The sequence below is a fragment of the Salarias fasciatus genome, chromosome 6 (genome assembly GCF_902148845.1).
Source record: "Salarias fasciatus chromosome 6, fSalaFa1.1, whole genome shotgun sequence".
Taxonomy (NCBI): Eukaryota; Metazoa; Chordata; class Actinopteri; order Blenniiformes; family Blenniidae; genus Salarias; species Salarias fasciatus.
This window is the reverse complement of record NC_043750.1, coordinates 22,476,076-22,502,713: the sequence shown is the minus strand read 5'-3', so window position 1 is coordinate 22,502,713 and position 26,638 is coordinate 22,476,076. Positions and strand designations below refer to the sequence as shown.

The 26,638-nt window shown below is 40.9% G+C and overlaps 1 protein-coding gene across 7 annotated transcripts in view; it reads left to right on the top strand.

The window, feature by feature from the left end:
• Positions 1 to 26,638, top strand: part of lrba (LPS-responsive vesicle trafficking, beach and anchor containing) — a 184,463-nt gene that overhangs the window by 13,154 nt on the left and 144,671 nt on the right. For all 7 annotated transcript variants that reach the window (XM_030094715.1, XM_030094717.1, XM_030094718.1 and 4 more), the window contains exons 2-13: positions 14,300 to 14,531; positions 16,063 to 16,163; positions 17,108 to 17,203; positions 19,462 to 19,583; positions 20,190 to 20,316; positions 20,962 to 21,081; positions 21,865 to 22,011; positions 23,021 to 23,218; positions 24,336 to 24,469; positions 25,236 to 25,344; positions 25,713 to 25,865; positions 26,265 to 26,433. In XM_030094715.1, the coding sequence (XP_029950575.1) occupies positions 14,300 to 14,531; positions 16,063 to 16,163; positions 17,108 to 17,203; positions 19,462 to 19,583; positions 20,190 to 20,316; positions 20,962 to 21,081; positions 21,865 to 22,011; positions 23,021 to 23,218; positions 24,336 to 24,469; positions 25,236 to 25,344; positions 25,713 to 25,865; positions 26,265 to 26,433 (1,708 nt within the window). The remainder of the gene's footprint in view (positions 1 to 14,299; positions 14,532 to 16,062; positions 16,164 to 17,107; positions 17,204 to 19,461; positions 19,584 to 20,189; positions 20,317 to 20,961; positions 21,082 to 21,864; positions 22,012 to 23,020; positions 23,219 to 24,335; positions 24,470 to 25,235; positions 25,345 to 25,712; positions 25,866 to 26,264; positions 26,434 to 26,638) is intronic.

Below are 26,638 nucleotides of genomic sequence, written 5' to 3'. Positions count from 1 at the left end.
ACTTACCAGACCACACATAAGAGACGCAGCTCATAAATAAAATCTGCAGAATCGAACAGAACTCAGAAGTTGGTGTTAAGGTTTTCAGCTTCTGCCTCAGTAGGTTCACGAGAAGGTAAACTGGATGCTGCGGCCTCTTGAACTCTTTTGTTACACAGTTCAGTTTCTCATGTGGAGTTGTGGTTTCGGTTTTAATCCCGTTTCAGCAATCTTCTGAATGGGTGACTGAATAATTTTTGAACAAAATGCAAAGGAAAATGTTTCCTCTGTGATCAGACAGCATTCCTCAGTGAGGTAAGTCATCTAAGCTGCAATTTTGCTGATACATGTTGTTTCTTGTTACTTTTAGTAACATCACGATTTGCTTTAAGTGCTCAAAATGCATTTTCTTTTCTTTTATGTAATTGCCAAGAGTCCCATGAGAGAACATTTTCATGGTAGTTTTTGCCCTGAATGAGGCCCGTCTAGTACTAGGTAATGCGTAATGCTTTTATTTATTTTTTATTTATTTTTTTTTAAATCATGTTTACAAAAACCAGTACTTTTTGGAGATCCTCCTTTTGAAAAGTGGTGTTATTTTTGATTAGCTTTCCTTGAAGTACCAGATTTGGGCTTCAGTATTGGGAGGAGGAGGGTGATAAAAGGTTGGGAAAAGCAGAGCTTGCATAGCTTAAATTAATGATCTTGTATGAATTTCGGGGTGAGATGAAGGCTGTGCAGCTCACATCCAAATGTCTGACCATCTGCCAGAACCACGGGGTTGACATTAAGTTTTTTTTTCTCTTTTTTTTTTTTTTTTTTTGTGCAAAGGAGGAATTCACTTCAGAAATAACGTTAATGACCAAACTTTTCTAAGTAGGAATCATCATTTCTCTGCACTATATAAGAGTATGGACTTTTTTTTAGAGATGTTGAATGATAATAGTGTTTCATATTATCTTTGAAGTTTAGGTTCAGTTGAAGTGGTTTACATCCATGCTGTTAAATTGAACCCTAGCACTTTCTTTTGGGTTAGATGTAAGAGTTTAGACTTCGTCAAGTTTGTCTTCATTCTTGCTGCATCCTCTGGCAGTAGACTATATGCAGAGGTCTAGCTCTGTGGCACCCAGCATGTAGCCTGAGACTCCCTGAGAGTGCAGGAGGGATGACAGTTGGCCAAGGCTTTGCCTGTTCAGAAGTTGCCCATGTTATAAAACCCCAGGCCCTTTCTAAGATCTGGAACAGACCTTGGAAACTGCTCCTTTTGTATGTCTGACAAGGAAAGTCAATCATTGTTTGGCTTTCTCGAAATGTTTTCACTAAAACAGAGATTGGATCTGTCCAAGGTATCAAACATGCGTGCTACAATCCAAAGCTGGACAGCCTGAGGGCCGTGTCGGTCTGTGCGTTGACCTTGCAAAGTGTAAACATCACAAAGAAAACACTGGCTTTAATTCTATAACTACAATTTGGCACTCACAGAGCGCAGACCTCCGCCACAGTTCAAATCAGTCACCAAAAACAATAAGAACGCCATATATAGTAAAAAAAAAAAAAAAAAAATTCTCCCCAACACAAACAATGTATGGGAGAAAGCTGTTTGTTGCATGTTCATATCTCAATGTGTTGCCTCACAGTGACTGACACTCCGGAATCCCCCTATTTTTGTCTGTTCTGGATCCTGGTATCCGGAATAGTTCCGTGATCTGGATCAGCAGCTGATTTCTCTTAGAGTCATTGAAGAACTTACACTGTAAGTTTTTGCTAAGCCCCCTTGTCATTTATTGTTGAGTTATGCCCAACTATGTCAAAGACTGCCCTATCTCTCAATGATAAAGAATCTTTTAAACAAAATCCTGGATCCAGACAGTGATCCGGGTCATCACCAAAATTTAATGGGTTCTTAGTTAGCCCAAGACCCACCTTTCCACAAAGTTTCACTGCAATCAGTCCATAACTTTTTCCGTAATGTTGCTAACAAACCAGCCAACCAACAAACCGCAGTGGTTACATGACCTCCTTGGCGGAGGTAATAAAAGTTACTTGTTTTTTTCTTTTCTTCATTAGCAGGGATTGCACTGTTTCAGGAAGAGTGAGCAACACAATGGTGAAAAATCAGTGACGCAGGAGTTTCTGCTTTATTTCTATCAAAATTGTATAATATTTGCATTGAAGTTTTTTTTTTTCCTTTACACTTGTTATTTTAGGTTATGTCAACAGAAATTTAATTTGACTTTCAAGAACAATTGAAGACATTTCAAATAAACTCTCTTCTGGGCTATTTGCTGTGTAATACCATGCAGGGATCAGACCAGCTGTTTTTGGTTTCAGTCTGGGGTATAGCATAATAGATAAATGTCATCAACTTACTTTTATGTTGTTTTTAATTTTCAATTAACCCCTCTAACATAAAAGATATGTTGTTTGATGTGATTTTTTTTTCCTTTTTTCCTCCTGAAACAGCTCCAAGACTTGAAGGATGTTTCAATAATACATATTCCGACATAAACTTTCTGTAAATGTCATCTTTATTTAGTCTTATATTATTTTGTTTATACCACTTTGCAAGGTTCATTCAGCAGATTTTCTTCAGGTCAACACACAGCTTTTACAGTGTATATTTTATTGGTGTGTTAAGAGCTGGAATAGATCTTTATGTATGATATTTCCTGTAGTTTGCTTTAAACATGCATCCAAAAGTTTAAATCTGAATATCAAAAGGGTAAAGGCAGTAACCCATAAACAGTGATTCGTTGAGACATCGGGTGATGCCATCAAACATGTCTAGAGCCGACAGACAGGCAGCTCCGTCTCACAAACCACAGAAAGGAAATATATAAAGGTTGCATCTGAGCATGTTGCTACATCTCTGTGCTTATCGGAGATGTTGAATGCCAACCTGGCTCACCGTATCGTGCCCAACCTGTTAGGGTTCAGCAGGTTTCCCAGAGGCAAACGTCTGAAACTGAAACGTCTGAAGTAATGGTTGTGACTGCGTTGTTTCTTTTAAAAGTTTGTTTGTTTTTGTGTGTCAAATCAAATTTCTGTTACTGCTGCTCAATCGAGAGGCCAAATGTCACATGTCCAGACACAGGCTATATTAAATGTTGGTGCATCGTATTGTTGCTTGAGCAAAGCATGTTTAAAATACTAAGATCATTCTGATAGTTGCACTTGCTTCTGGATTGGAATGGAAACGGCAAGTCTCCCCTGTGCGTTCAAAAACGTTTCAATATGAGGAAGTGAACGTTTCTGTGGTCTTTGTTGACCAGCTTTTCAAGAGAGACAGGAAGGTATGGTGACACTAAGTGCAGGAAGAGTAAAGCTATGGTGACAGGATATGGTGCAAAGTACTGACAGTTTCCTGGTTCCCCACACTGTTAAAAGCCACTTCACATCTTTTCAAGTGGATCATATGAGGTATTTTAGACTTTCAGCCAATATGTATCAGAATGTTTCAATGTTTCAAGAAAAAAAATGCTAAAGAATGCTCATTTTTTTGTCTAGTGAGCTAAATGATAGACTATTAACATTTTTAACAGGGAGAAATGTGACAACTCGCTGCTTTGCTTCATTTATAATTTTTTTATTTTTCTTAATTTTCTGTGGATATAATTTCAGTAAAATCTCATAAGTTAAACCCAAAGCATGTAATAAATTCACTTCATGGCTTTGCTGCCTTAGTGAAACAGCCTTGTGTAAATTGTAAATGTATCACTTCATTAAAATTTACTTAAAATTCATATACTTTATGTTGCATTCATGCCAAAATGTTAGATAAGAGAGAAAACCATAATAAGGTTGGTTAAAGCTCCTCCTTTGCCTCTGCATGCATTTCTTCATAGTGATGAGAGCAGCATCAGGAGGCCTCTGGCAGTGTAGAGTTACAGCTGTCCTCAGCTGGAGTTTTCCACGACCTTGTGTTGTCACCTTGTTCCACAGTCTGCACGTTTCCTGGATCAGCAGGTTGTTGCTCTCAAAGTGAGGAGCCCACTTTGTGACTAATCCAATGTCGAAAACTTGAAAGCACTTCAGCAGTAACGGTTTACTATCTTTTAAATCTGTTGGGAGGATACTTTTGGAGAAGAGATTAAATAGTTCTTGTTGGCTGAGGATGTTCATGGTGATGCAGGCATCAATGAATTTAGAATCGGTTGATTAAGCAGGAGTAGGATGGGACTTTTGAATTGTTCAGCATTTAGTGTACAGCTGATCCGTCTGTTATTCTGCTCTCTCCAATTCAGAAGTGCTTTAGCTGAAACGCTGTAGCTGATTCTAGCTAACAGTGCAGACAGGTTTGACCCTGGACAGATCACCAGTCCATCACAGGGCAAACACACTGACACTTTTACACACAGTCAGACCTGCAGGCAATTTCAAGGTCAGCGGCTCGCCTTAGATGCATGTTATCGCACTGTGGGAGGAAACTAGAGTACCCACAGACCCCTGCTCCCACCCACCACCACCACTACACACCCACACATGCGCACTAAGGTTGAACTGAGCTGTGTATCTAGACCAGTGGTTCTATCCTTTTTTTTTTTTGGAGAGCCTCGACCAAATCGGCTTTAATGAAGGCTGCAGACCTCCTCTGTGATCTCTGATGTCCTAAAAACATTCCAGAGGAGCCGTACACTAACACCCACATATACCCTATAAGAGAACAAAACGTTAAAATAAAAGGACGCTGACGTGTCTGCTTTGTGTTCTAGAAAGTGTCTTTCAGTGTAATTTGAAATGGACGCAGATCTAGACTCAAACGTAATGCACAGAAATAAAGATTGCCTTTCAAAGAAACCAATTTCATCATATCGGATACCTGTATAAAATAATAAAAGAAAAATGCTCTGGTTGGATCAGTTTTATTGACTTAACAATTGCAAAGAATTATCAGGATTCACTCATGTTTAGAGAAGTTAAATACAATTCATGTACTGATATTATGGTCAATTTTAGTTTCTTGCTTTGTAAAGAAATTATTTTTTGTTTACAAAAAAAAAAAAAAAAAAACTCATGAGGCCATGTATCTGCTGAAGTCACTGATCATAAGAGCGTCTTACGTAGCTTAAATTCTCATTTCACTCCTCGGTGCTTTGAGCCAGGCAGGAATTCCTCACTAATGACTAACGGTTATCTCTTTCCTCGTGCACCTCCCATCCAGCCGCTATTTTTAACACTGCCGCCACAGAAAACTACAATCGTCAGTGTTGCAGAGCTAAACCCTTTGTTTACCTCCTGATCCGATCACCTCTTTCCCCGTCGACTTTGTATCAGTTGCCCTGCAGTAACTGTGAAAACCTATTCCTCAGCATGAATATTGGTAATGCTGAATATTTAATTCCAGGCAGGAGCCACGTAAAGATTTTCCCGAGAAGAAAGCCCATGTCGTCAATAGATCAAACTGGAGGGTTGTTTTAATTTTGAACATCACATTCTTGATGCAAATGAAGTCAGTTTTTTTTTTCCCCCCAAAAACTAGAAGACTGCCTTGAAGATTAGAGTCGGATCCTAATGAGGGCCATTTCCTGACCAGCCTTTTCCTTTTACTGACAATAGCAGCACTCTGGATCGCCAGATATTTGACAGCATGAGGAGTTCTCTGATTCAGCACATGGCGAGTTACTTTATAGCCGTGGGATCTGTGACCCTGTCCATCTGAGGCTTTGCCTGCTCTGAGTTTGTCAAGTGGTTTTGCACATGTCAGAGAAAATCATTATAAAAATCTAGAGCAGACTTGGAAAACTGCCAATTGACTTTGTTTGAAAGGCTCTTGCAGTGGTACATCCGTGTGTGTGTGCATGCCAGCATTTGGCTTTGCTGGGAATTTTTGACAAATCGGACATCGGTTGGAGGGTCCTTCACCTTTCTTGAAGGAAGTCTGGGGTCTCCAGATGGGAAAGAAAAAAAGATATCAATTAATGGCATAAGAAGGGCAAAATTGAGCTTTCAAAGTTATTGCATTCCACCACAGTTTCACCTCAGAAATGCTGTGGACCCCTTCTCTGATCAATAATTTACCGAAACATTAGTGAAACCAAACACTAACCAACATTAAAAAGCAGGAGCCTCTAGGAAAAAACAAGCAAACAAAAAACCCAAAAGGACGGTTCCCCTCCACAGGAGGTCCTGGAGCCCATTTTGGGAACCGCTGAGCAAGATTACGACTTTAATTCAACCCCCCCAACGTCTGCAGCAGGCTTAATTGGAACTGTGGTTGCAGCATATTGTAATGAGACTTTGTTGTACTATTGAGATTGGCAGCAGAGCAGTGGGGAGGTTTAACGGGAAGGGCTTGATATTGTAATCAGAGCACACCTTACACTTTCAACAAGTGAAACAGAAACACGGAGCAGCAGCAATATAGAAGGATGGATGGTTTCGTCTTTATTATCTACTGGGATGAGATGAAAGCTCCTAATTAGTGCTTTTCCATTTTCTTGTCTTCGTTTCTGCTTCATTTATTTCATCTCGCTGCGCAGATGGCCTAATATAGAATCAATGAAGTGTGGTTGAATGAGAGAATTAAAGTAACCTTATCTAAAACAGCATTGATTTATGTCCTTTAAACATTTCTGTTGCCTGTTTTGTTTCCGCACATCCTGCCAGAGGCAAATTAATAGAACAATGAAATGTTTTCTTTCCCCCAAAACTGGAGCCCAAGCGCAGCTTAATTCAGTGTAGTGTAAATCTGGACGTGAGCTGCTGTTTAAAACAAAGACCTGGCATGTTGCCCCTCTGAAGATATTCTTAGAAATCCAGTTATTAAAATATCTTCCCTCCTCTGTCTTTGCTCTCATCTCTTCTGGTTGTCAGTGTGAGGCAGGTAGCAGAGAAAGGAAATGTGCTCGACAGCGTCTCAGAATCAGTTTTCTGATGGGATGAGTTAAAAGACAAAGAATAATAACAGACCATTGTTTTTGCAACAGTCTGAAGCAGTGACTATTTATTGTGGCTTTAAGAACTTTATATTTACATATATTTCTGATGTGATCAGCTCAAAACATTCATCTGCAACCCACACACCTATTTATTTTTTTTTGTATCGACAGCGCCTCGAGAACAGGGTTTGGTATCCGGACATGTAAAATGTGGAATGACACGACAATAAAATATCCTCGGATCCTTGAACATGAAAAGAGCCGCTACCTCTCAAAACATGGGTCCGTGTGAATAAATTGTTCTGAAGCGAGTGAGTCAGCCCTAAAGGTCCAGTGGAGTTGCGAGCGCTGAAACCAGCGTCGTCCATGGTCACCGCGGGAATAATAATCACTACTTTACCTTCCACTTGTGCCACGGAAAATTACTCATGCACCAGATAGCATTTGCAAATATTAAAAAAAACAAAACAAAACAAAGCAATGCTGAAAAATTCTCTCATTTCACATTATTGCGATGGATGAGGACAAGGTGCGCAGTGTTGAGCGTAGACGGATCTCCATAATTGTAATTTTTATATATTTTGTCATATTTCACAAATTTTTTTTTGTATGTTTATGTATAATTAGTTGGTATCTAAATACATACTCATGTAGATATAGAAGTACCTTCATGCAACCTAATAATTACAGTGAAATTAAGTTTAAATGTGTTTAGTTATTTTGAACTGAAGCTTTATTTTTGTCCTGTTTGTAATGACCTGTAATCTGCAGAGCTGCCAGCGTGTGAGCATTGTTTGGGAAACTGTGTGAGTCAGCTATCTCTTCACATTTTGCCTGCACTCTTTGCCCTCCTCCACTCTGGAGTATCTGGAGTTTGTTTACGCTGGAAGTCGGTGGCCTTGCCTTTTTTTTTTTTTTGCTGATATGCTACTTAACATGATTAAGGGAGTTTCCACAAGCTAGTTGTGCGCCTGGTAATTGTGTTTTTCTCACTCAAGAAATGGTGTGTGTTTTCTGCGCTCTTGAAAGAATAATTTGAAATCATATGTCAAGTAAAAAAAAAAAAAAAAAAGTAGATATTGTTGTTTACTTTTAGTAGCAGCATCGACGCTTCCAGCTAGCTCTGTGAGAGTTTCTGTGATGATTTTGCAGTGTGTTTTTCTCTATTGCCTGCATGGATTTTCTCAGAGGTTTTCAGGTTTCTGTCACAATACAAAGGCATGCATGATGGTTCAGTTGTTCTTTCAAAGGCCCCCGTTATGAATTCTAAATTTATAGTGAAAGCACATAGTTTCTGCATTTTCATTTGATTTTTCCAAAAGGTTTCAGTGGCTCCGACAGCTGTTGTTGAGTGAACGGACCCCCAAACCACAACATTTTCCCAATTTCACTTGAAGATGTGCTTTGTCAGGTCCTAAATGTCCCATTGATGTGAGTGTTGTGGGTAATTAATCTGTCTGTGTTAGCTCTGGTATTGACTGGTGACCTGTTCAGACTGGACTTAACGCTCCATCAATGTTAGCTTGAATGTTGTCCAGTTCCCATCACCATGGCTTTGATAATGTGAGTATAAAATGCTGCATGAATAGGTTTTGATTCCTTTGATTGCTTCACATCTCAAAAACAATGGAAAAGTTCATTTCCCTTGAAATTTGAAATCAACTTAAATTTCCCCTTTTAAATCACATTCATGGCACAAAAAGTGAAATATTTCAAATTTCTTGATCTGTGGATCATAATGTTGATCAGTGTAGCACAATGTTTATCGTATCCTTTAAGAGACTGAGAACCAATCAAATTTACTTTAAAGAAAGAACTTTAAACATTTTAGTTTGAGTAGAAAAAAACGTAACTTTAATTTTCCATATCTAAATGTTTTAACAGTCACCTGTCGTATTGTTATATTTAGGATTTACTACCAGTGCTTCTCATGTTTAAACTCAACGTCCCCACTTTTCCAGTATCTGGATCGTTGTGCACAATTCTCCTGAATCTTTACTTACCTCTAATGGAAATATAAGTTTTAGGCTTTTTAGTGTTGATATACTAAATGTAAATGTCGTCGGTTTGGAATTGGTTTTTAGCATTGGATTTCAATGATTTTAGAAGGTGTCACAAACCTCTTCAAGCCCAAAAGCCTCAGCTCTCCTCATCCGCTCCATCAGAGGCTCATCCTGCCGTTTCTCTGCAGGCACTAGAGAGATCTGAGTGGGGAAGATTATTTGGTTGACCTCCTCGTCTGCTGGAGCTGCTTCAGCATCACACGTCACTTTTTTTTTTTTTTTTTTAAGTTATCAGCAGCAGTGAAGAGTGCAGGATTTAAAGATGTGGGCATAATGCACATCATGTTTTGGGTCATCGTGATGGATGTTATGATTTTAATAGTGTGGAGCGGAAAATAAGCTAAAGTGGATTTGGGTTGACAAGACAGCTCTTTAAAACAGATCCACTTCGGAACGATGTTGGGAAAAGTAGGTCATTGGTGAGAGCGTGGTCACTCTGACGGCCTGTTTGTTGGATTTCTGTTGACATGATTTACATTAAAATGGACTAGAGTCCATTGTTGGGCTGAGTTGTTATACAAACTACCATTTAATGTCCTTTTTGTGGAAGGCAATTTGAACTTGCCCTCAAAACACTGAGCTGTTTTTTTTTTTTTTTGTGAATCTCACAGATATCACGAGCCACACAATAGAGTCAGTCAAGCCATTCAAATCTCTGCAGGCCTGTCCTTAATGTGTAATGCACCCAAACTGACGGATTGCATTTGAGGCAAAGATTTTCCCTCCATTTGTGCAGTTTTCTGACATTTCGGAGCAATTCAGAGCTGCGTTTCAGTCATCTGACAAACTGCAGGCGTGCGAGACATGAGCACAGATTTGTCTGGGACATTCTTCTATTGTCTCTTCCTGTTGTTCTGTCAGTCGGGCAAATCACTTTATATTCAAATGATTTCCCCCATAGAAGTAATTGCACTTTCATTAGGGGAGCGAAATGAAGGGCGCACACACACACACGCGCACACACGCAGTGTTGCACAATAGAGGAGGCTCATCACCCTGCAGCCTCAGCTTGGCAGCATCACTCTCCCTGCTTATTACTTTTAGCTGGGTAATTTTCTCCCCTTTGGTACTAAATGACCATCGTTTATTACGCTTCCCTCATCTCCAGCATCACATGACCCTCTGATTGAAAACTGTTTGGGTTTTTTTCTCCTGAGACCTCAAACAGCTCCATTACACTTAAGGTAAACCTTTTCTTGTTTTATTGTCCGTCTCACTTCCTGGCTCACTCCTAAATCATGCGGCCTCTTTGATTTGTGATGGGAGGCAAAATCGCTCATGCTGTTTACTTTTCAGTTCTGCTCTTGGTATTAAATCTGCCTCTGAAATGCTCACTCCTTTCCTCTCAAAGCTTTTCACTTCAATGAATTTGTTGCTGGGATTTTAAGAGGAACGTGATGCATTTACAAAAACGACTGTACGTCTAATCAGTAACTCTAATGCATCGTCTTCTGATCCCAGCGCAACCTGTGTCATGCTAATTCATCCTCACTGATGGCTGTGTTCATCTCCTCCTCCTCCTCCTCTATTTTTACTTTGTTTTTGGGGGAATTTCGGAGCTGAGCTGTGAACAGTGAGCGCCATGAATGAGATGACGACAGTAGAAAAAGCAAATGTTTACAATGTGGACTTAATGGTGCAATAAAGAGTTTCCAATATTTACCCTCCACGCCTCAGCTTTGACAGATTTTAAGAACAAATCAAAGATAAGGGTAATATAGATGGAAAGAAAACATCTGATTTCATTTCCCGTTCATTTCCCATGTCCCGTTTTAAACTGGGTGAACTCCTTGAATTCAGACCTGCTTTTTAACATAGACCAATGTTATATTTCTGTGACTATCAGCCCGAAAATTTGGGTTAAGCACAGTCAGTAGAGATGAATTCTTACTCCGGTATAAATTTAAGCCCAACCATCCTGCAGTGTTGCTCTCCATGGAGACCAGAGAAGCCTGTTTGTGCTTTGTGTTACGGCCCAGTGGCTGCTGGGCCGCTCAGCCATGATTAATTCAGGTTGTCCTCGAGGGAGAAGAGCCAGGCTAGGTTACCCAGCCAGGGATCTGGTGTCTTAGCCATCATAAAGGTCTCTGGCATTTATGGCAGCTTTCAGCCGGAGCTCCTCTTGGCTGGACAACTGTTCACCTGTTCTCAAAACGGAGCGATAGAAATGATTGTTGCGGACGTTTTCGGTAATTAAAATGCTGTTAAACCTCTTTGTCATGCACCGGTGGACCTTCCGCATGTTCTCACACACCTATAGGAAATTGCATCTGATTTGCAAGCAAACCAATCCCAAAATATTCAATAGTCATTAAAATAAAACATGTTATCTTAATAAACTGCATGAACTAACATCCACTTTTTTTATTTTTTTCTTGCTAAGAACGTCCTTGTTTTCCTTCATTTAACGAAAAGTAGACCAGACTTGATTGTGATGGCAGTGACGGTTCGTCAGTACTGTGCACCTTGTTCAATAAAGCACTTTTCTGAGTGTTGGAAGTGCCGAACAAACTCTGTGAATGTGTGCCCAGACTCGGGCACTGCGTCTTGTGTCGTCCCTTGGTCAGCTGACTCTGATGGATGGATGGGTGGCTCGTGCACTGCGTCGGGCTCGTAAATCAGATATTATTGTGTCGGAATGGCACCGAGCGCTCGTTCATTGTGGCCCTGGCTGCAAATGGAGGGAGCCGCCGATAAGTTACCCCAGTAGACGGGCGATTTATCAATGACTTAAGGGAAGCAGACAGACGGCTGCTAATTTCCAAAGGCTCCTATCAACCGAGAGATCTGGCACAAGTTTGTCTGCCACACTGCAGGACTTAGATTTGTTTCTTCTGTTTGCCCAGTGAGAAAGTTTGTGTTTTGTAGCGTAGCTGTTATACAATTGAGAAAGGGCTCAATAATAAGGTCTATATATTTTTTAAAGTTGTTTCTGAAAATCTGTGAAAATGATCATAGTTTCCTGAAATTTATTTTTATATTTATCATTGTTTTCAACATTCTCAGACAGCAGTAACAGGCTATCCTGGCTGCTGACTCTGGAAACTCTGTTTAACCTTATTGTTACTCCATGGGCATCTTGGAGCTAAATGGAATCAATTAATCTAAAGTAGGGGCGGAAAATTAATTTTTCCGATGGAACGACATGAGAAACTGCCACTCTTGTCGAGCTCGGCCATTAGCCTTTCCCCAAACTCTTTATTAAAATCAATACATTCCATGGTTTTGGTTCTGTTCCTTCTCAAACTGTTCTTTCCACCAGAAGTTTCTTTTTTTTTTTTTTTTGACGAGTAATTGTTCAATCCATCTTGAACTTGGATGCTTCTGACATTGTTGAATGTGGCAAATAAGCTTGAAACCAATATGAGTATATTTCTCAATAAAAACATTTCATTTGAAGAAAGTAATTACATTTTTAAGCTTTTAACTCAGTATAAATGACTAAATGTATCCCCGCAAGCCTGCATACATCAGACAGATAACGCAAGAGCCTTCATTGTTTGCATCATGTACACCAGTTTTCATGGTTCTTCATTCTCATTGACCCTTGTCGGGTGGTTAGAGATGTTGTGTGCACACATCTGATCTAAATGGTGATGAAAAATCATCATATTGCAAGCTTTGTTGGTCAAAAAACATGCAGCTGCCCTCTCAGTTCTTATTTGAACTTTATATAGTTCCTGCTTTTGTGGATTATGGTTCCAATGGTCACACTCTCGTTTCAGCTGTGCACACCTTATCACTTCCCCTTGTAGAAATTCCGCCAAAAACACAGTGAGGAAGAGTTCATGGCGACTGTTCCAGGCGTCTCTTTTTTTTTTCTGTTTATCTTTAGTCATTTTAAGAAATGTGCTTTGTGTCAACGGCTACCCAAAACTTCATGCCTGTGGCAGCCATGTATGCACATTGTCGAGCAAATCCAAGCTTTCCGGAACACAGTTTCAAATAGGTTTGTATCTAGAGGTTTAGAAACCTCTTTTGTTTGTCATTTTTACTCTGATTATTAAATATGCACATAGAAATGCACTAGTTTGATATTATTTACTTTGGTATTCAAAGGTGAATATGTATTCTCTCATTATAGTGTCAGATTTAAGAGCAAAAAACGAAATGACCTTTATCTGCTTCCACTCAGGGGAAAAAAAAAAAATACTGAACATGATTGTTTTCATGATGATACTTGACATAAAAGACTGAATAAATAATCTGGGAGAAAAGGTTAAAAGACAGTAGGTGAGATGCGACTCGCTCTTATCTCCACTTTCTTCCCGTCTCTTAAAGATGTTGAAGCAGCAGCAGATGCACGCACACGTGCACACACGCGCTCACGGCTCGCTCAGTTAACCTTCCCTCACTCATTTTATTGGGACAGTTTCCATTCCTGATATCGAATCATGCCGTCTTCACGTGGCGCTGTCCTAATGGCCGAGAGCGACCATCGCTCGCTCATTTTTTCTGTCCAGTCACACCTACTTGATCTCAAAAGTGACAGCCTTTCTCACAATATTAATTTGGCACCCACATTGTTATTTTCCTTATCTTTTTTCTATTAGGCAGGATTCAATAATAAAAATGTCATCACAACTATTAAGGGGTGATAGATTCTGACATTTATGGCTCATACATTTCTTTCCAGACACAAAGAACATTACTTCTTTGCAATGAGACGAGCTTTTTTCCTCACCGCTCCTTAAATAAGCTTCAGCTGCAGACCTCTGCTGAGGCTAAAATCATATTTCATTTTACTACAGCTTGAAATAAATGTAATTTGAAGGGTAGGTTTTATTGGCTTTAGAAATATAATGTTGTATAAAGTTTAAAAGAACAAAACAAAACAAAAAAAAAAAACAAAGATGCCATATGTGTTTTCCTTAATATTCTAAGTGAGGGTTAATCTCAGCCCAGGTCTGTGTCTGCCAGGCGGTGTCAGCTGCTGTTAGTATTTTAAGGCCTCCTATAGCAACAAAAGACCTCCAAATGCACTCCGCACGGTTCGAGTCTGTCGGGATGTCTGGCTTTGTTTTACTAACACGGCTGCTTCTTTGATATTTTGGCGGTGGGTTTGTCTCGGCGTCTACAGGCTGGCTGTAAACGGCATAATCTACTTTCAGACAAGCAGGCGTACAGATAGATTGACCTTTAATCTGCCTGCAGCATCTCTGATGCATGAATAATCATCTGTTTAACAGTGTGTGCACACAGAGCCATGTGGACATGTTCAAAACGCTTGGCGTTATTTCATGTTACAGTGGTGCAGTGGTTTAAGTCAAGAATGTGGGCTTTTTCTGTGTATTGTTTGTATTCTTTCTCTCTGTATGTGCTCCAGCTAACTCGTAAATCGCTTCCCGCCCTCACCCTGTCCGCGCTCTTGTCTTCCAGCTGGTCGGCGGCCAGTTTGACCTGGAGATGAACTTCATCATCCAGGAGCCGGAGAGCATCGTGTGCATGGTGGAGCTGCTGGACAAGTGCGAGCCCACCTGTCAGGCCGAGGTCTGGAGCATCTTCACCGCCATCCTCAAGAAGAGCGTCCGCAACCTGCAGGCCTGCACCGACGTGGGGCTCATCCAGCTGGTCCTCGATCGTATATCAACCACCGACAGCATGATCGCAGGTACCTAAAGCAGTCTCCCCGTGGAGGAAGTGTTCAATTTCTCGCCGTTCCATTAGGTCCACCTAACAAATCAAAAGTGTCTGGAATCATTTATTTTAGATTTTAAAAAGTTAAAGGCTGCTCTCTGGTGTAGCTGTTGTAAAATGGTACCGAGCTGCAAGCCTCTGCTGCTGTTGAATCGTCTTTGACAAGACAATAAATTTTCGCCTTCTCCCGGCGTGGTGTGTCGGCGCCGAGGCTTTACTTTGACCTCGGCGCGGAGGGGCGGGAAGTGAAAAGTAAATTCCGGCTCCGCGTGCCCGTGTAGCATTACCAGTAACACAACCAGCTCAACAATTTTCCCATCCACAGAAATCCCTCACACTTTCACCCTTCAGTGTTGCACTCGCTGTGATGTATTATAGCGAGTGTGCGAGCCGAGTTATCCCGCACAGCATCCCTCCCCGAGTTTCAGCCGAGTGTGTTGCCCATCTGCAAATTAGTGTGAATTAATCCCGCAGTGTTCGGCTCAGTGAACTTTTGCCAGCAAGAACAACACTGGCCTGGAGGGTTTAAGCAGTCAAGCAAGGCTGGTATTTCTCAGCAGCATCTAGGCAGCTAACAAGAAATGGTTTTAATAACAGTCACTGTGGGATAAATGTTATGTTAGTTTAAACTGAAGTGATCAACTTTTTTTCTCTTAGCATCCACCCATCTTTACAAAAGTTTTAGAGTGCTGTACCATAATATCACTCATCCATCATGTAATTCCAGCAGGAAGACTTCTGATCAATAGGAAAAAAATACATATATTATATCAAAAATATATATATTTACACCTGGTGTTTATATGGAAATATCTGCAGTGTAAATAAGAAGTCCTGGAAGTGATGGCATGCTTGCTGCAGAGCCTGATCCTTACGTAATGAAGTCTGTGTGGGTCTGCGTGAGGAGATAAAAGGATCTGTCATTAGTTTACGATGTTTTAAAATAACCTCAGTGCAGGTTTCTTCAAACATTGAAGTGTGGTCGCACCAAATATAGATTCAAATCTCAAATTTGCATTTTTGCCCCTGATTTTGACTTTTAATGAAATATGTAGTTTGACACTGAAAAATGTTCAATGTCATGTTTAAATGAGCTACATTTATATTTTTGTCCTTTGTCCTCATGATTGAAGAATGAAATGTTTTAATAAAAGGCACAGTTGTCATGTATATGCCGTTCTGTGACTCATCATGAGTCAGTAATAACCGACGCTCAGTCACTGGAACTCCCGGAGCATCCTGCCTATTTTCTGTCTCCAGTTTTTGAACTTGGGACCTGCTCACCCTGTTTTAATTAATTTTAGCTGCTTCGCCTCTCAGATGCGGCATCACCAGATTATTTAGACTTACAAATACTAGGATTATCAGAAATGCCAGCGTTTGATGGTTTTTACAGTCATAATAAACTGATGGACTCCCGGTATGTTATTATGCCTTGTCAGTTAGCATTAGATGTGCTATGTTTAATCTTTTTTTTTTTTTTTTTCTTCCTGTGGGGCTTGCAGACTTGCTGGTGGACATGTTGGGTGTGCTTGCGAGCTACAGCATCACAGTGAAGGAGCTGAAGCTGTTCTTCAGCAAACTGCAGGGGGAAAAAGGCCAGTGGGTGAGTCAGAGTCATGTTGCGGTGATGTGTTGTGGTTGTCTGGGCCCTGCTTCAGGAATGTGGGACCAGCACTGGAACTGCTGCCATCCCACATCACAGAGAAAATGAAACAAGTGAAACCAAATGCCTGGGATGCATCAAGCACATAACCGCTTTGTTGATGTTAAGAAAACCCAGCATCCTTTATTTGCAATATATGAATGTCAGTGTGATATTATATTAGCAATTGTGCTTTTATGATAAGCTAAGTTTAATTGTTAGTGTAAAGCATTAGCTGATATTGAGATGTGAAATACAGACTTCAATAAAACCAGTAAATATTGTACTACCGTATTCCTTTATGCATGTAATAATCATCACCTCTTGCACAACATCTTTTGTTTGGTGCAAAACATGGTGCAAAACACAATGGGAGACCTTGAATTGTGTCTGCCTGAGCTTCTGGTAATGCAGTATCTGCTGTGACGTGGAGATTTACATTACGGGAGCAGAGGATGAATATCTACATCCAGACACTGTGAGCGACACACGGGATGAAGGATGGGGTGAAGACGAGAGCGCACACCTCACTGATCACTGACACTACTCGGATGATACGACAAGTTGATTCCTTGCTTCTCAACGAACTCTCAATATATGAGAGGGATGGACGGGTCGCTGAGTCGATGCAGGAATTATTCATTGGTGCCAGGAAAAAAACAAACAAAAAAAAAAACGTTTAAAGTTTACATGCAGAAGAGGAAACTGTTAGAAAGACAACGTAGAAGCAACGTTTTGAAAGTATCGTATTTTGAAGTACACTGTTGTATAATGTGATCATAGACACTATAAATAAAACTGGTTCTTAAGAACATCAGTGTTGGTTAAATTTAGAACAATCTGTTGTGTGTGTGTGAATTGCATCCCGTACCTTTCCTGACCCCTGTGCATCTTTTCCTTCACAGCCGCGGCACGCAGTGAAGCTCCTGTCAGTGCTGAAGTACATGGCTCACAGGAACGGCCCCGAGTCCTTCTTCAGCTTTCCAGGGAAAAATACAGCCGTGAGTTTGAAAGATGACAACACAGCTCCACATCACTGACCCACACACACGACAGCCGAACTGACATGAAATTAAAAAGCAGTAGAAATATTTTTTTTTCTTGCGATTGTTTGAAAAGAGTTAAGTTTGTTTGGATCAAAAAAAGAAAGTACTTCCTACATCAGTCTCGTCAAAGAAACGTCATGAACCTATGAAGCTACTTGGATGAGGGTGGCAGCATTTTCCAAGATGTATGACCAGTTGAGCTGATTTAATTTCTTGAAGTTTCCTTCCGCCTGGATAAATGACAATATTGGAAAAGGATTAGATTGAATACCATGTTTTTTATCTTGTACAGTCCATTGTTATGGGATTACCCAGAATATTGATACGAGAAGAAAAGAAAATTTTTTACGTAACAGTTCTCAACACTTTAATAGTGAAGTGATGTCTGCATCCCTGGTCTGTTCCTACAGCTGTTAATTGTACATTGATGGCAATCAGAAAAAGAACAGCATTGGAAAAACCTTCTGGTAAACATTGTGTTAAGTGCTGCTGCTTTTGTCTTTTTTTTTCCCCATCCATTGCTCGAGTAAAGCATCTTTACCTTTCAGTCAGCTCATTAAAAACTGTAAAAACTGTGAAAAATCCAAAATATGACAAAATATGTAGAAGGAAACCAGAGTACCAGAAGGAAACCCATCCATTCAGAGAGAGAAAATGTAAATTCCTCACACTACCTTGTTGCAATTTGGAAGTGTTTCTGATACATTTAATACCTGATGTGGTAACTTTTGTGCTGTATTACCACCTGCAACGTTATTTACTCTAAAGACCTCCCTCAATGTTTTTATGTGTCATTAAGCTTTATTTTTTGAACCATTAGTTTTTGAATATGTCACATGAAAACACACCCATGGTTGTGCTCATTAGACAAAACACATAAAATAAACATTCCGTGATCCGATAATGTGAAGATAATTGTGCATGTATGATGCGTCCCGAGGGAAATAAAATTAGATTAATTTTCGTCTGCTTCGTTATTAAAATGTTTTGCTGCCTCTTTGGATAATATTTCTTCAGCGCTAATTTTTTGTTGCGCTGAAGCTTGATGATGTTTCTCCAGCATGTGTTGTTACTGCATGTAGTGTGAGCGTTGCAGCCCCCCACCCCTCCTCCGGCAGTACGAGCTCTGAGATGTTCAAATGTCACACCTATTCTTTGATTAGTAATCAATTTGAAACAGTGAGCAATAAATCCCGGGGGAAGAAGCGTGTGATCTGTGCTGCACCGGTGCATTATCCTAATCAGTCCTATCACACGGGGTGTGTGTGTCTGTGTGTGTGTGTGTGGGGGGTGTGGGCTGGTAACCCACTTTTGTGTGTAACCCTCCACTGACGAGGGTCATTGAAGTAACAGGAAAGTGCCCGGTGGGCTTGGCTCTGATTTAGTTGGTCTGAAGTCTCTGTGCCGTCAGTGCTGCGTTGGAAACGTGAACGTGTGTTGTCGACTTTCCGTTTGGCTCCAGTAAAATAAGATGTGCATACGTGTGTAAAATGCTACGATCTGCGTTTTACCAAAGCAAATTAGGAATCAGTCGGTCACACAGGCTTATACTGGCGCAATCTATTGGTATTGTGCGTTTTGTTAATTTTACAAAGATGGATTGTTCAAGTAAGCTTGTTTGGAAACAAGTTTCAAAACGCCACCCACCTCTGGCATGTTGTGTGGACGCTGCAGTTGGTCTGTGGAAGTCGGATCCATTATTTTCACAGCTCAAGGTTTTCGATCGAGCCCATCAGCTGAAAGTGACTGACACTTGTTCTCCGAATTAATCCAAGTATTCCCACTTCTCTTTAGAGTCCATGTTTTCCCATCATAATTACATATATTTTGTTTTTCAGCTTATTTTAAAGTGCCCTTTTTTTCCTTAGTCCTTTAAAACTAGTGGTTAAAAGTTAGTAACAGTTACAGAGGACATCACTTTTCCAATAAAGACATTTTTTTTGTAAACCATGAACAAACTAACTCGTCATCTGACATTTGGGATGAAACACAGGATTTCAAAAGTTCTAGAAGATGCCTGGTGTGGTTTTTTTTTTTATTTTTTATTTTTTTAATGTTTGTAGATATTTTTTGTGGAACTTCTTTAAGTTGTGAAATACAATGTTCTAACGTTCTAACGAGCAAATGTGTGATTACAAGAACATTCGATTCATCGGCTTCCTGGGACTCATTTATCGTCTCCATATTGTTTTCTTCTGATATTTTCTCAACAGGCTATCGCTCTGCCTCCCATAGCAAGGTGGCCGTACCAGAATGGCTTCACTTTTCACACGTGGCTCCGCATGGATCCTCTCAACAACATAAACGTAGACAAAGACAAGCCTTACCTGTACTGGTAGGTACATGAACACATGAATGCTGTTTTGTTTTTCTTTTTATTTTGGGGAACCTCATGCATTTAAAGTGCAGAGATGGTGTTCTTGCTCAAATAAAAAGTCACTCTGTGTGTGTAAATGCTCCAAGGAGGCTTCATGTGTACGCTCTAATAGGTTCAGGATGACGATGAGTGATAACATGCTGTGCAGCTCTGCAGTGGAAAAAGTGGAGCCTCCAGACCTACACTGGAAAGACGTTTGATTCCCTCTCCGTTTGTCATCGTCATAATTTCAACCAAATATTAATTTCTGCCTGAATCTAATTTATACACCGGGAGCCTGATAACCAGCCGAGAAGCTGCTTGAGAGGACCTGTAATAAAACTGCCTCCTCAGCCTGGCGCCCTTTTAAAAGCAGATTAATTCACTAAATCACATGTGGAGGCCCCGTTTCCCGGGACACTGAGAATGATGGGAACAGTCCGTGAAGTTGAGGAATGATTGTTTACCGTCCCAGTCCCTTTCAGGGTGTTTGTAAGATTAATCAGATGTTTGTCAGCATGAATCCTGTGCAGCATCAGTGACTGTTTTTTTTTCTTTCTTTTTTTTAATTTTGTTTCTTTCCAGTTTCCGCACCAGTAAAGGCCTGGGTTACTCTGCACACTTCGTGGGAGGCTGTTTGATAGTGACCTCATTAAAATCGAAGGGGAAAGGATTCCAGCACTGTGTAAAGTACGACTTCAAACCACAGAAGGTACGAACGGAATGGAGCCCGACGCGGTTGCATAACACAGACGGACCAAGCCTTCGTGCACATAAAAGGACAGATCTTTGTAAACAGAATGCAGGCGACGTATGTCGGCTCGCACAGCGGCTCAGCTGCATTCATGCAAAAATAAATGCAGACTTTGTCGTATGAATCTCACCTGAGTCTGAGGAGAATGGCTTTATTCGGACAGATTGATTTACTTTTCCAGACAAAGCGTGCCGTAACAACTGCCTCTGTGTGAGAGATCCGCTGCCCGTGGTCACCAGACACCCCGCTGTATCCCAACAAACCTCACGAGGACTCAGGAGATTCATCTCAGTTGATTTTGTTTTACGTTTTTAGCACAAGCTTTTTTTTTATGTCTGGAGGTGCACAACAACCCTGATTATTTCGCTTTCTCATGAAGCTGAGGACGAAACCGGGAAGATAAGTAGGTGGGATGTTAGCTTGAGGGGAGAAAGTTCTCAAATGTGAACGAATTGGGCTAATTGAGGAGGCACACAGTTGTCACGAATTGCTAAATTACTGATATCTTGTCATGCGATCAATGGATTTATTTATTTTTTTCCTCCAGTGCGCCGTGACGTACCAGCTTTGTAGAGTGAAAGTGTCTGCCTGTTGTCGTTGCAGTGGTACATGGTGTCTCTCGTTCACATCTACAACCGCTGGAAAAACAGTGAGATTAGCTGCTTTGTGAACGGAGAACTGGCTTCCTTTGGAGACATTGCCTGGTTTGTCAACACCAGCGACGTGAGTATTTCCACTTCATTAGTTCTTTCCTTTTGGATCATTACTTTGTGATAATTACTGACGAGTCGTTTAACACTTTGTTTTCAAACATGTGATGTCATTTTTCATTTTTTTCAAGTCATAATTATAACAGGTCAGCTTTTTCTAAGTTCAAGCAGACCAGTAGTGTTAAATAATTTACAGAAATATGAAATATCCAAAAAGATATACAATAAAAGCGGAGAATTGTACGTACTGCTTTTAGTGGACATTATTTATATAGAATAAAAAGCAAAGGTCATTTAAGAAAAAAAGTCTTGAAACTAAATGTTGTGTATCTGCACATTGTTTCTGGTGTTACTAGTTGATTATGGATCTTTTGATGGTGTTATGGAAATGTCAGTTTAGTGGTTTTTATAATCGTCCAGTTGTAATAAAGGGGGATTTTACTTTTAAAAGTTACAATCAGGTTAGATCAGCTTGTCCAACTTTATGATTTTCTGAGATTACCATAAAACAGCTTTATGTTGGCAGATGGTTTTCCAATCCAGGATGCTTTTTCTGCCCTTTACCTCATCGAGTGGTGGAATCCAGCAATGTTAGCTGCAGGACGCTCCTGCTATAGCTTCTGTTAACATGAGTGTGACTTCCCTCCTTGTTCCTTCCTCTGCTTTTGATCTTGTTTACCTGTTCTTCCTGTCTTTATCCTTCCATTCCTTCCTCCTTTTTTTCGTCTCTATTTCTGTAACTTTTTCTTTATGTCTTCCCCACTCCCTCCATCGTTCCATCTGTCCGTTGCTGCAGACATTTGACAAGTGTTTCCTGGGATCGTCCGAGACGGCAGATACCAACCGTGTGTTCTGCGGACAGATGGGGGCAGTTTATCTGTTCTCAGAAGCTCTGAGCGCAGCTCAAATCCTGGCTATCTATCAGCTGGGCCCGGGCTACCAGGTCAGAAACTAAAACACCAGAGTCGGCGTGTCAGACGTTTGAATCTGGTCTCGTGTGGACATGTGTGTGTTTACACCCTTTTGATGTTGTTATTGTCAAGAAACATTTTGGATTTATTCCCCGGAGCATTGGTGTCAACTATATAAACTCATCTATGGGACCTTTCAAATTAAAAAAAATATTGAAGATGACGTTAACTGGTTTTTATTTACCGATTGTATTAATAATAGCGGAGAACAATACAACAGAGATGAGCCGTGCAGCTTGAACTGTGACTGTGATGATGTGAAAACATGCATGTTGACAGGCCAAGTCGATTAAAGTCCCGCGTTAAGAAAAAAAAATAAAAAATATTAAAAAAGGCCTCCTGCATTTTCAGATGTACCAAAACTCACACAGAAAATGAGAACTTCAGATGGAGAACTTGGTCTTTGGACTGTGTTCTTTATTTTCCACTCGGACCCAACATTAGAAATGCTGTGATGGTAAAATAACACACATATTTCTTGAAACATAACTTGTTCAGGTTTTTAGAGATAATCTCGATTGAATGTCGACTTTCTGTTAAAGCACTTGCACTAAAATCACGTAAAACCTTTGAACTTGTTTGGTCTTTAGAGGTTGTTAAGCTTATTATGATTATCATTTCACTGACCACAGCTATCAGGATCAGACTTGGCCGCGACACACCCGCCCTGGGGGAATATGGAGTTTAGAGCACAGACTGAAGATTATGTAATTGTTGCCGAAGAAAACTGTAATCATCTCGCCGTTTATTTAAAGAAACTAAGAGGTTTAATTAAGGTTAAGGTGTTCAGGTTGAGATACTTAAACTGTGTGATCAGTTTCCCTCACGTAGTCGGCTTCACAGGATACTGCGACTAATCTGACACTACTTATTCATAATCTAAATTTATATTATTTGAATTGTATTTATTTCTATGTTTTCCTCCCCTATATCTCTCCCCTTCCATTTACTAACTCTTGCTTTTCGTGTCGTCTTCCCCAGGGCACATTCAAGTACAGGGCCGAGAGTGACTTGTTGTTTGCAGAGCATCATAAAACCTTACTGTACGACGGCAAGCTGTCCTCCAGCATCGCCTTCACCTACAACCCTCGCGCCACAGACGCACAGCTCTGCCTGGAGTCCTCCCCCAAGGACAACGCCTCCATTTTCGTCCACTCGCCCCACGCACTCATGCTGCAGGTAATTGTACCCTCAGAGTAACGTTTAGCTCCTCCACCGCATGGGACCCGGTCCCACTGGGCCCGGAGTGGCGAATGCAACGGTTGCCATTACTCTACTTCAGGCCTGAAGTCAACATGCAACATTTAACGCAACATCCCTGCAAATTTATTACCCACCTGTACACCTCCTGCTTCCCCTCTACTGTTTCTACATGTACGGCACTTCACTCCTTCTTCCTGCATGGTAATGGAAGTGGCCCTGTTGGCATCTTTTCATTTTAATAGCCTCATTAGAGCAGAGTTGCAAACGTGTCGAGTTAGCCTGGCTGTAGCAGCCGCTGGAAAACACTGTCCTGGTGGTCCAATTATAAAACTGGCTTTCTCCAGGAGATTTACTTTAAATCTACATTTAAGTGGGAGAGTATTTTTCTTTTAAGGTGCATGTGGCGAAGTAAAAAAAAATTTTCCCGGCGATGTTTGACGCACACCGACATGTATGCGCACACAGAAACATGCACACAGCAGTTTCTTTGCTCATGCAGGATTCCCTTCTCCCAGACTAATTGAGTTTTCTCTCATGCCCTCTCGTCAAAGCAGAAGCTTTGTTTCCTTTGTGGGGGAGGATTTCGCCGCCACATAAACATTTGCTCCCTTTATCACACAAACTGACACACACCGAGTGTGAAATATGAATGAATGTGTGACCTATATTTGCATCTCTGCTTTGCCGCGCTCAGAAATTCCAATCCTATAGAGATGGGAAGGTTTTTCCAAGTCACTTTTTATCTTGGAGTGTATAGAATCTTGGGCGACAAATTCTTCACCTGAATAACAAACGTTGTGACCAGGCTCACCCAATCAGCCGGTATTCAATGTAACAATGGAAATAAATACGCCGATTCCTTTCTCTTCTGTTGTATTCTCCTCTGTTATTTTAATCAGTTCTATTATAATATTCTTGTCTCTTTAATTTTTTTCTTCTTGTTTCTCTTCTATTCCACAATGTTAATGCTTATCGCCATTGCGATCCACGCGATGGTTAATTATGTGAAGACATAAATCCGTGTGACTATAAACCAAGCTAAACAAGGGTTGTGGCATGTGAAATGTGGCTTTATGTGTTTGTGTTTGTGCAGGACGTGAAGGCCGTGGTGACTCACTCAGTCCAGAGTGGCATCCACTCTATTGGCGGCGTGCAGGTCCTCTTCCCTCTGTTTGCACAGCTGGATTATTGCCAGCCTTCCAGCCACGAGCTGGACACCTCCGTCTGGTAACAGCACTCACATACCGAATAATCACGCAGTGAACAAGCGAGCAGTTTGTTTGTATCGTTTGGATTTTGTGCATACAGCATGTTAATTTCACTATGGGGGGGGAAAAAAATAAAAAGGTGGCTGCTGAGTGAGAAAGTTTCAGAGCTTGAATGTCGCCTACAAACAGTGTGTTGTACAGGCTGCTAGTTTAAAAAAAAGCAGGAAAGCACCTTCAATTGTTTTACTGAGAGGTAATAAATTCCTTGACTGAAAGTTTTTTTTCTACTAAATGACTGAAAAGTGGTTTTGAAAGTGTCTTAATTCCCCCACGCTTTGCCCCCACCCCCAAACATTTACATGATTTTTTTTTTTCAGTACGGGTTAGGGTTAGGGTTAACCCTTGTGCTAACCCTTAGTTATATTCTCATACAGTGGTCTTCTTGCTGTATGCCTCAATAAACAATTATTTGAATTCAGTAGCAAACTGATGCAAAGTCATTTTATGCTAAAATAAACACAACATCTGGGTTTTTTTTTTTTTTTTTTTTTTTTTTGCATCTTCTGTGGTTTTGTTTGCTGCCCTGAGGGCGATGCTTCCGAGAGTCTGTCCTCGCTGCACAATGAGGACACAACACCCTCATTCAATCACATTTCATGTAGGATGTGTCCTTGACAGTCAGGGCTTTGTCAGCAGCTTGCATAGATTATTGTCACTGTCTTAACTTGTGCTCTCTCTCCTTCTCTCTCTCTCTCTTTGTCGCCGTTTGTTCGTGTGGCTCTCAGCTGCACTTTGCTGTCCTTTGTGATGGAGCTCTTGAAGAACTCTGTGGCTATGCAAGAGCAGGTCCTGGCCTGCAAAGGCTTTCTCGTCATTGGCTACACACTGGAGAAGGTGAGACAAGCACAGATTGGCTCAGCTGGTGAAGAAGTAAACAAAGGTGTCATCTTACCGTACCGTTAGCTTGGAGCTCAGAGCAGTAATAAGCCTGATCCCAATTCCCTCCTGCAGCAAATATACTAACATGAGCACACATCAACACTTAATGTGAGGCAGACTGTGTTCTCCCCTGGCTGTGTTTGGAGGTCACAGCTGGGCTCGTGTGCTTGTTAGGCAGAAGAGGAGCTCCTCCTCATCTTTCTCTCTGTGTCCTTTCTTTTCCCTTCTCGGGTTGCAGCTTCTTTACCGTTGTTTGTTTTTTTTTTATGGATTTTTTCTCACCTCTGCTCACGGTGCTGTGTGTGTGTCTGTCTGTTCTCTAGTCTTCCAAGGTGCACGTGACTCGGCCCGTCCTGGACATTGTGCTGGCCTTCTCCCGATACCTGAGCAACCTGCAGAACGGCATCTTGCTGCTCAAGCAGCTGTGTGACCACATTCTGTTCAACCCTGCCATCTGGATCCATGCCCCTGCCAAGGTAGCAGGAAAACACACTTTGTCAGAATCACCGCATTTTACTTTCTCTTACATTTATAAGCATGGGCAAATTAATTTGCACTTTGGGATAAAATGCATGCATGCCCAAACCGACCACTACACACAGATGTGCACTCCTCTGGGTTTTTCTGCTCTTGTCCTCGATTTGAGTTTACATTTTTTTCCAGAGTTTATCTTGAGGTTCAAGGTTATCTTTCTGTGTGTGAAGGCTGTTTAAATGAGAATGGCATGCCAAAGTCATAAAAAGGCTTCCAAATATCAATTCTTCTTAAAGTGTAAAAAGCGAGGACATCTTGCAGTGGGATTATTTTTTTCCCTGCCTACTCCAAAGCCCCATCCCCGTGTGTGTGTTTAACGTTCTTTACTTTATCCTGCGCAGGTGCAGCTGACGCTTTACACCTACCTGGCGACAGAGTTCATCAGCACAGTGACCATCTACAATGCCATCCGCAGGGTGGGCACTGTGCTGCAGGTCATGCACACACTGAAATACTACTACTGGGTCATCAACCCTCAGGACCGCAGCGGAGTCGTGCCCAAGGGCCTCGGTAAGGCTGCAGACACAGAATGTGTGTGTGCATGCGCTCGTGCAGAATGTTGATATGATTTTACATGTCTATATGATTGTGTGTCACACAAGTATACCAAATGTTAAAATGTCATCCTTAATGAATTAGAAAGTAGAAAATAGAGTAAGGAAATGTGCTTTGACAGGGAAAAAAAAAAAAAAAAAACTTTCACAGGGTTCAAATC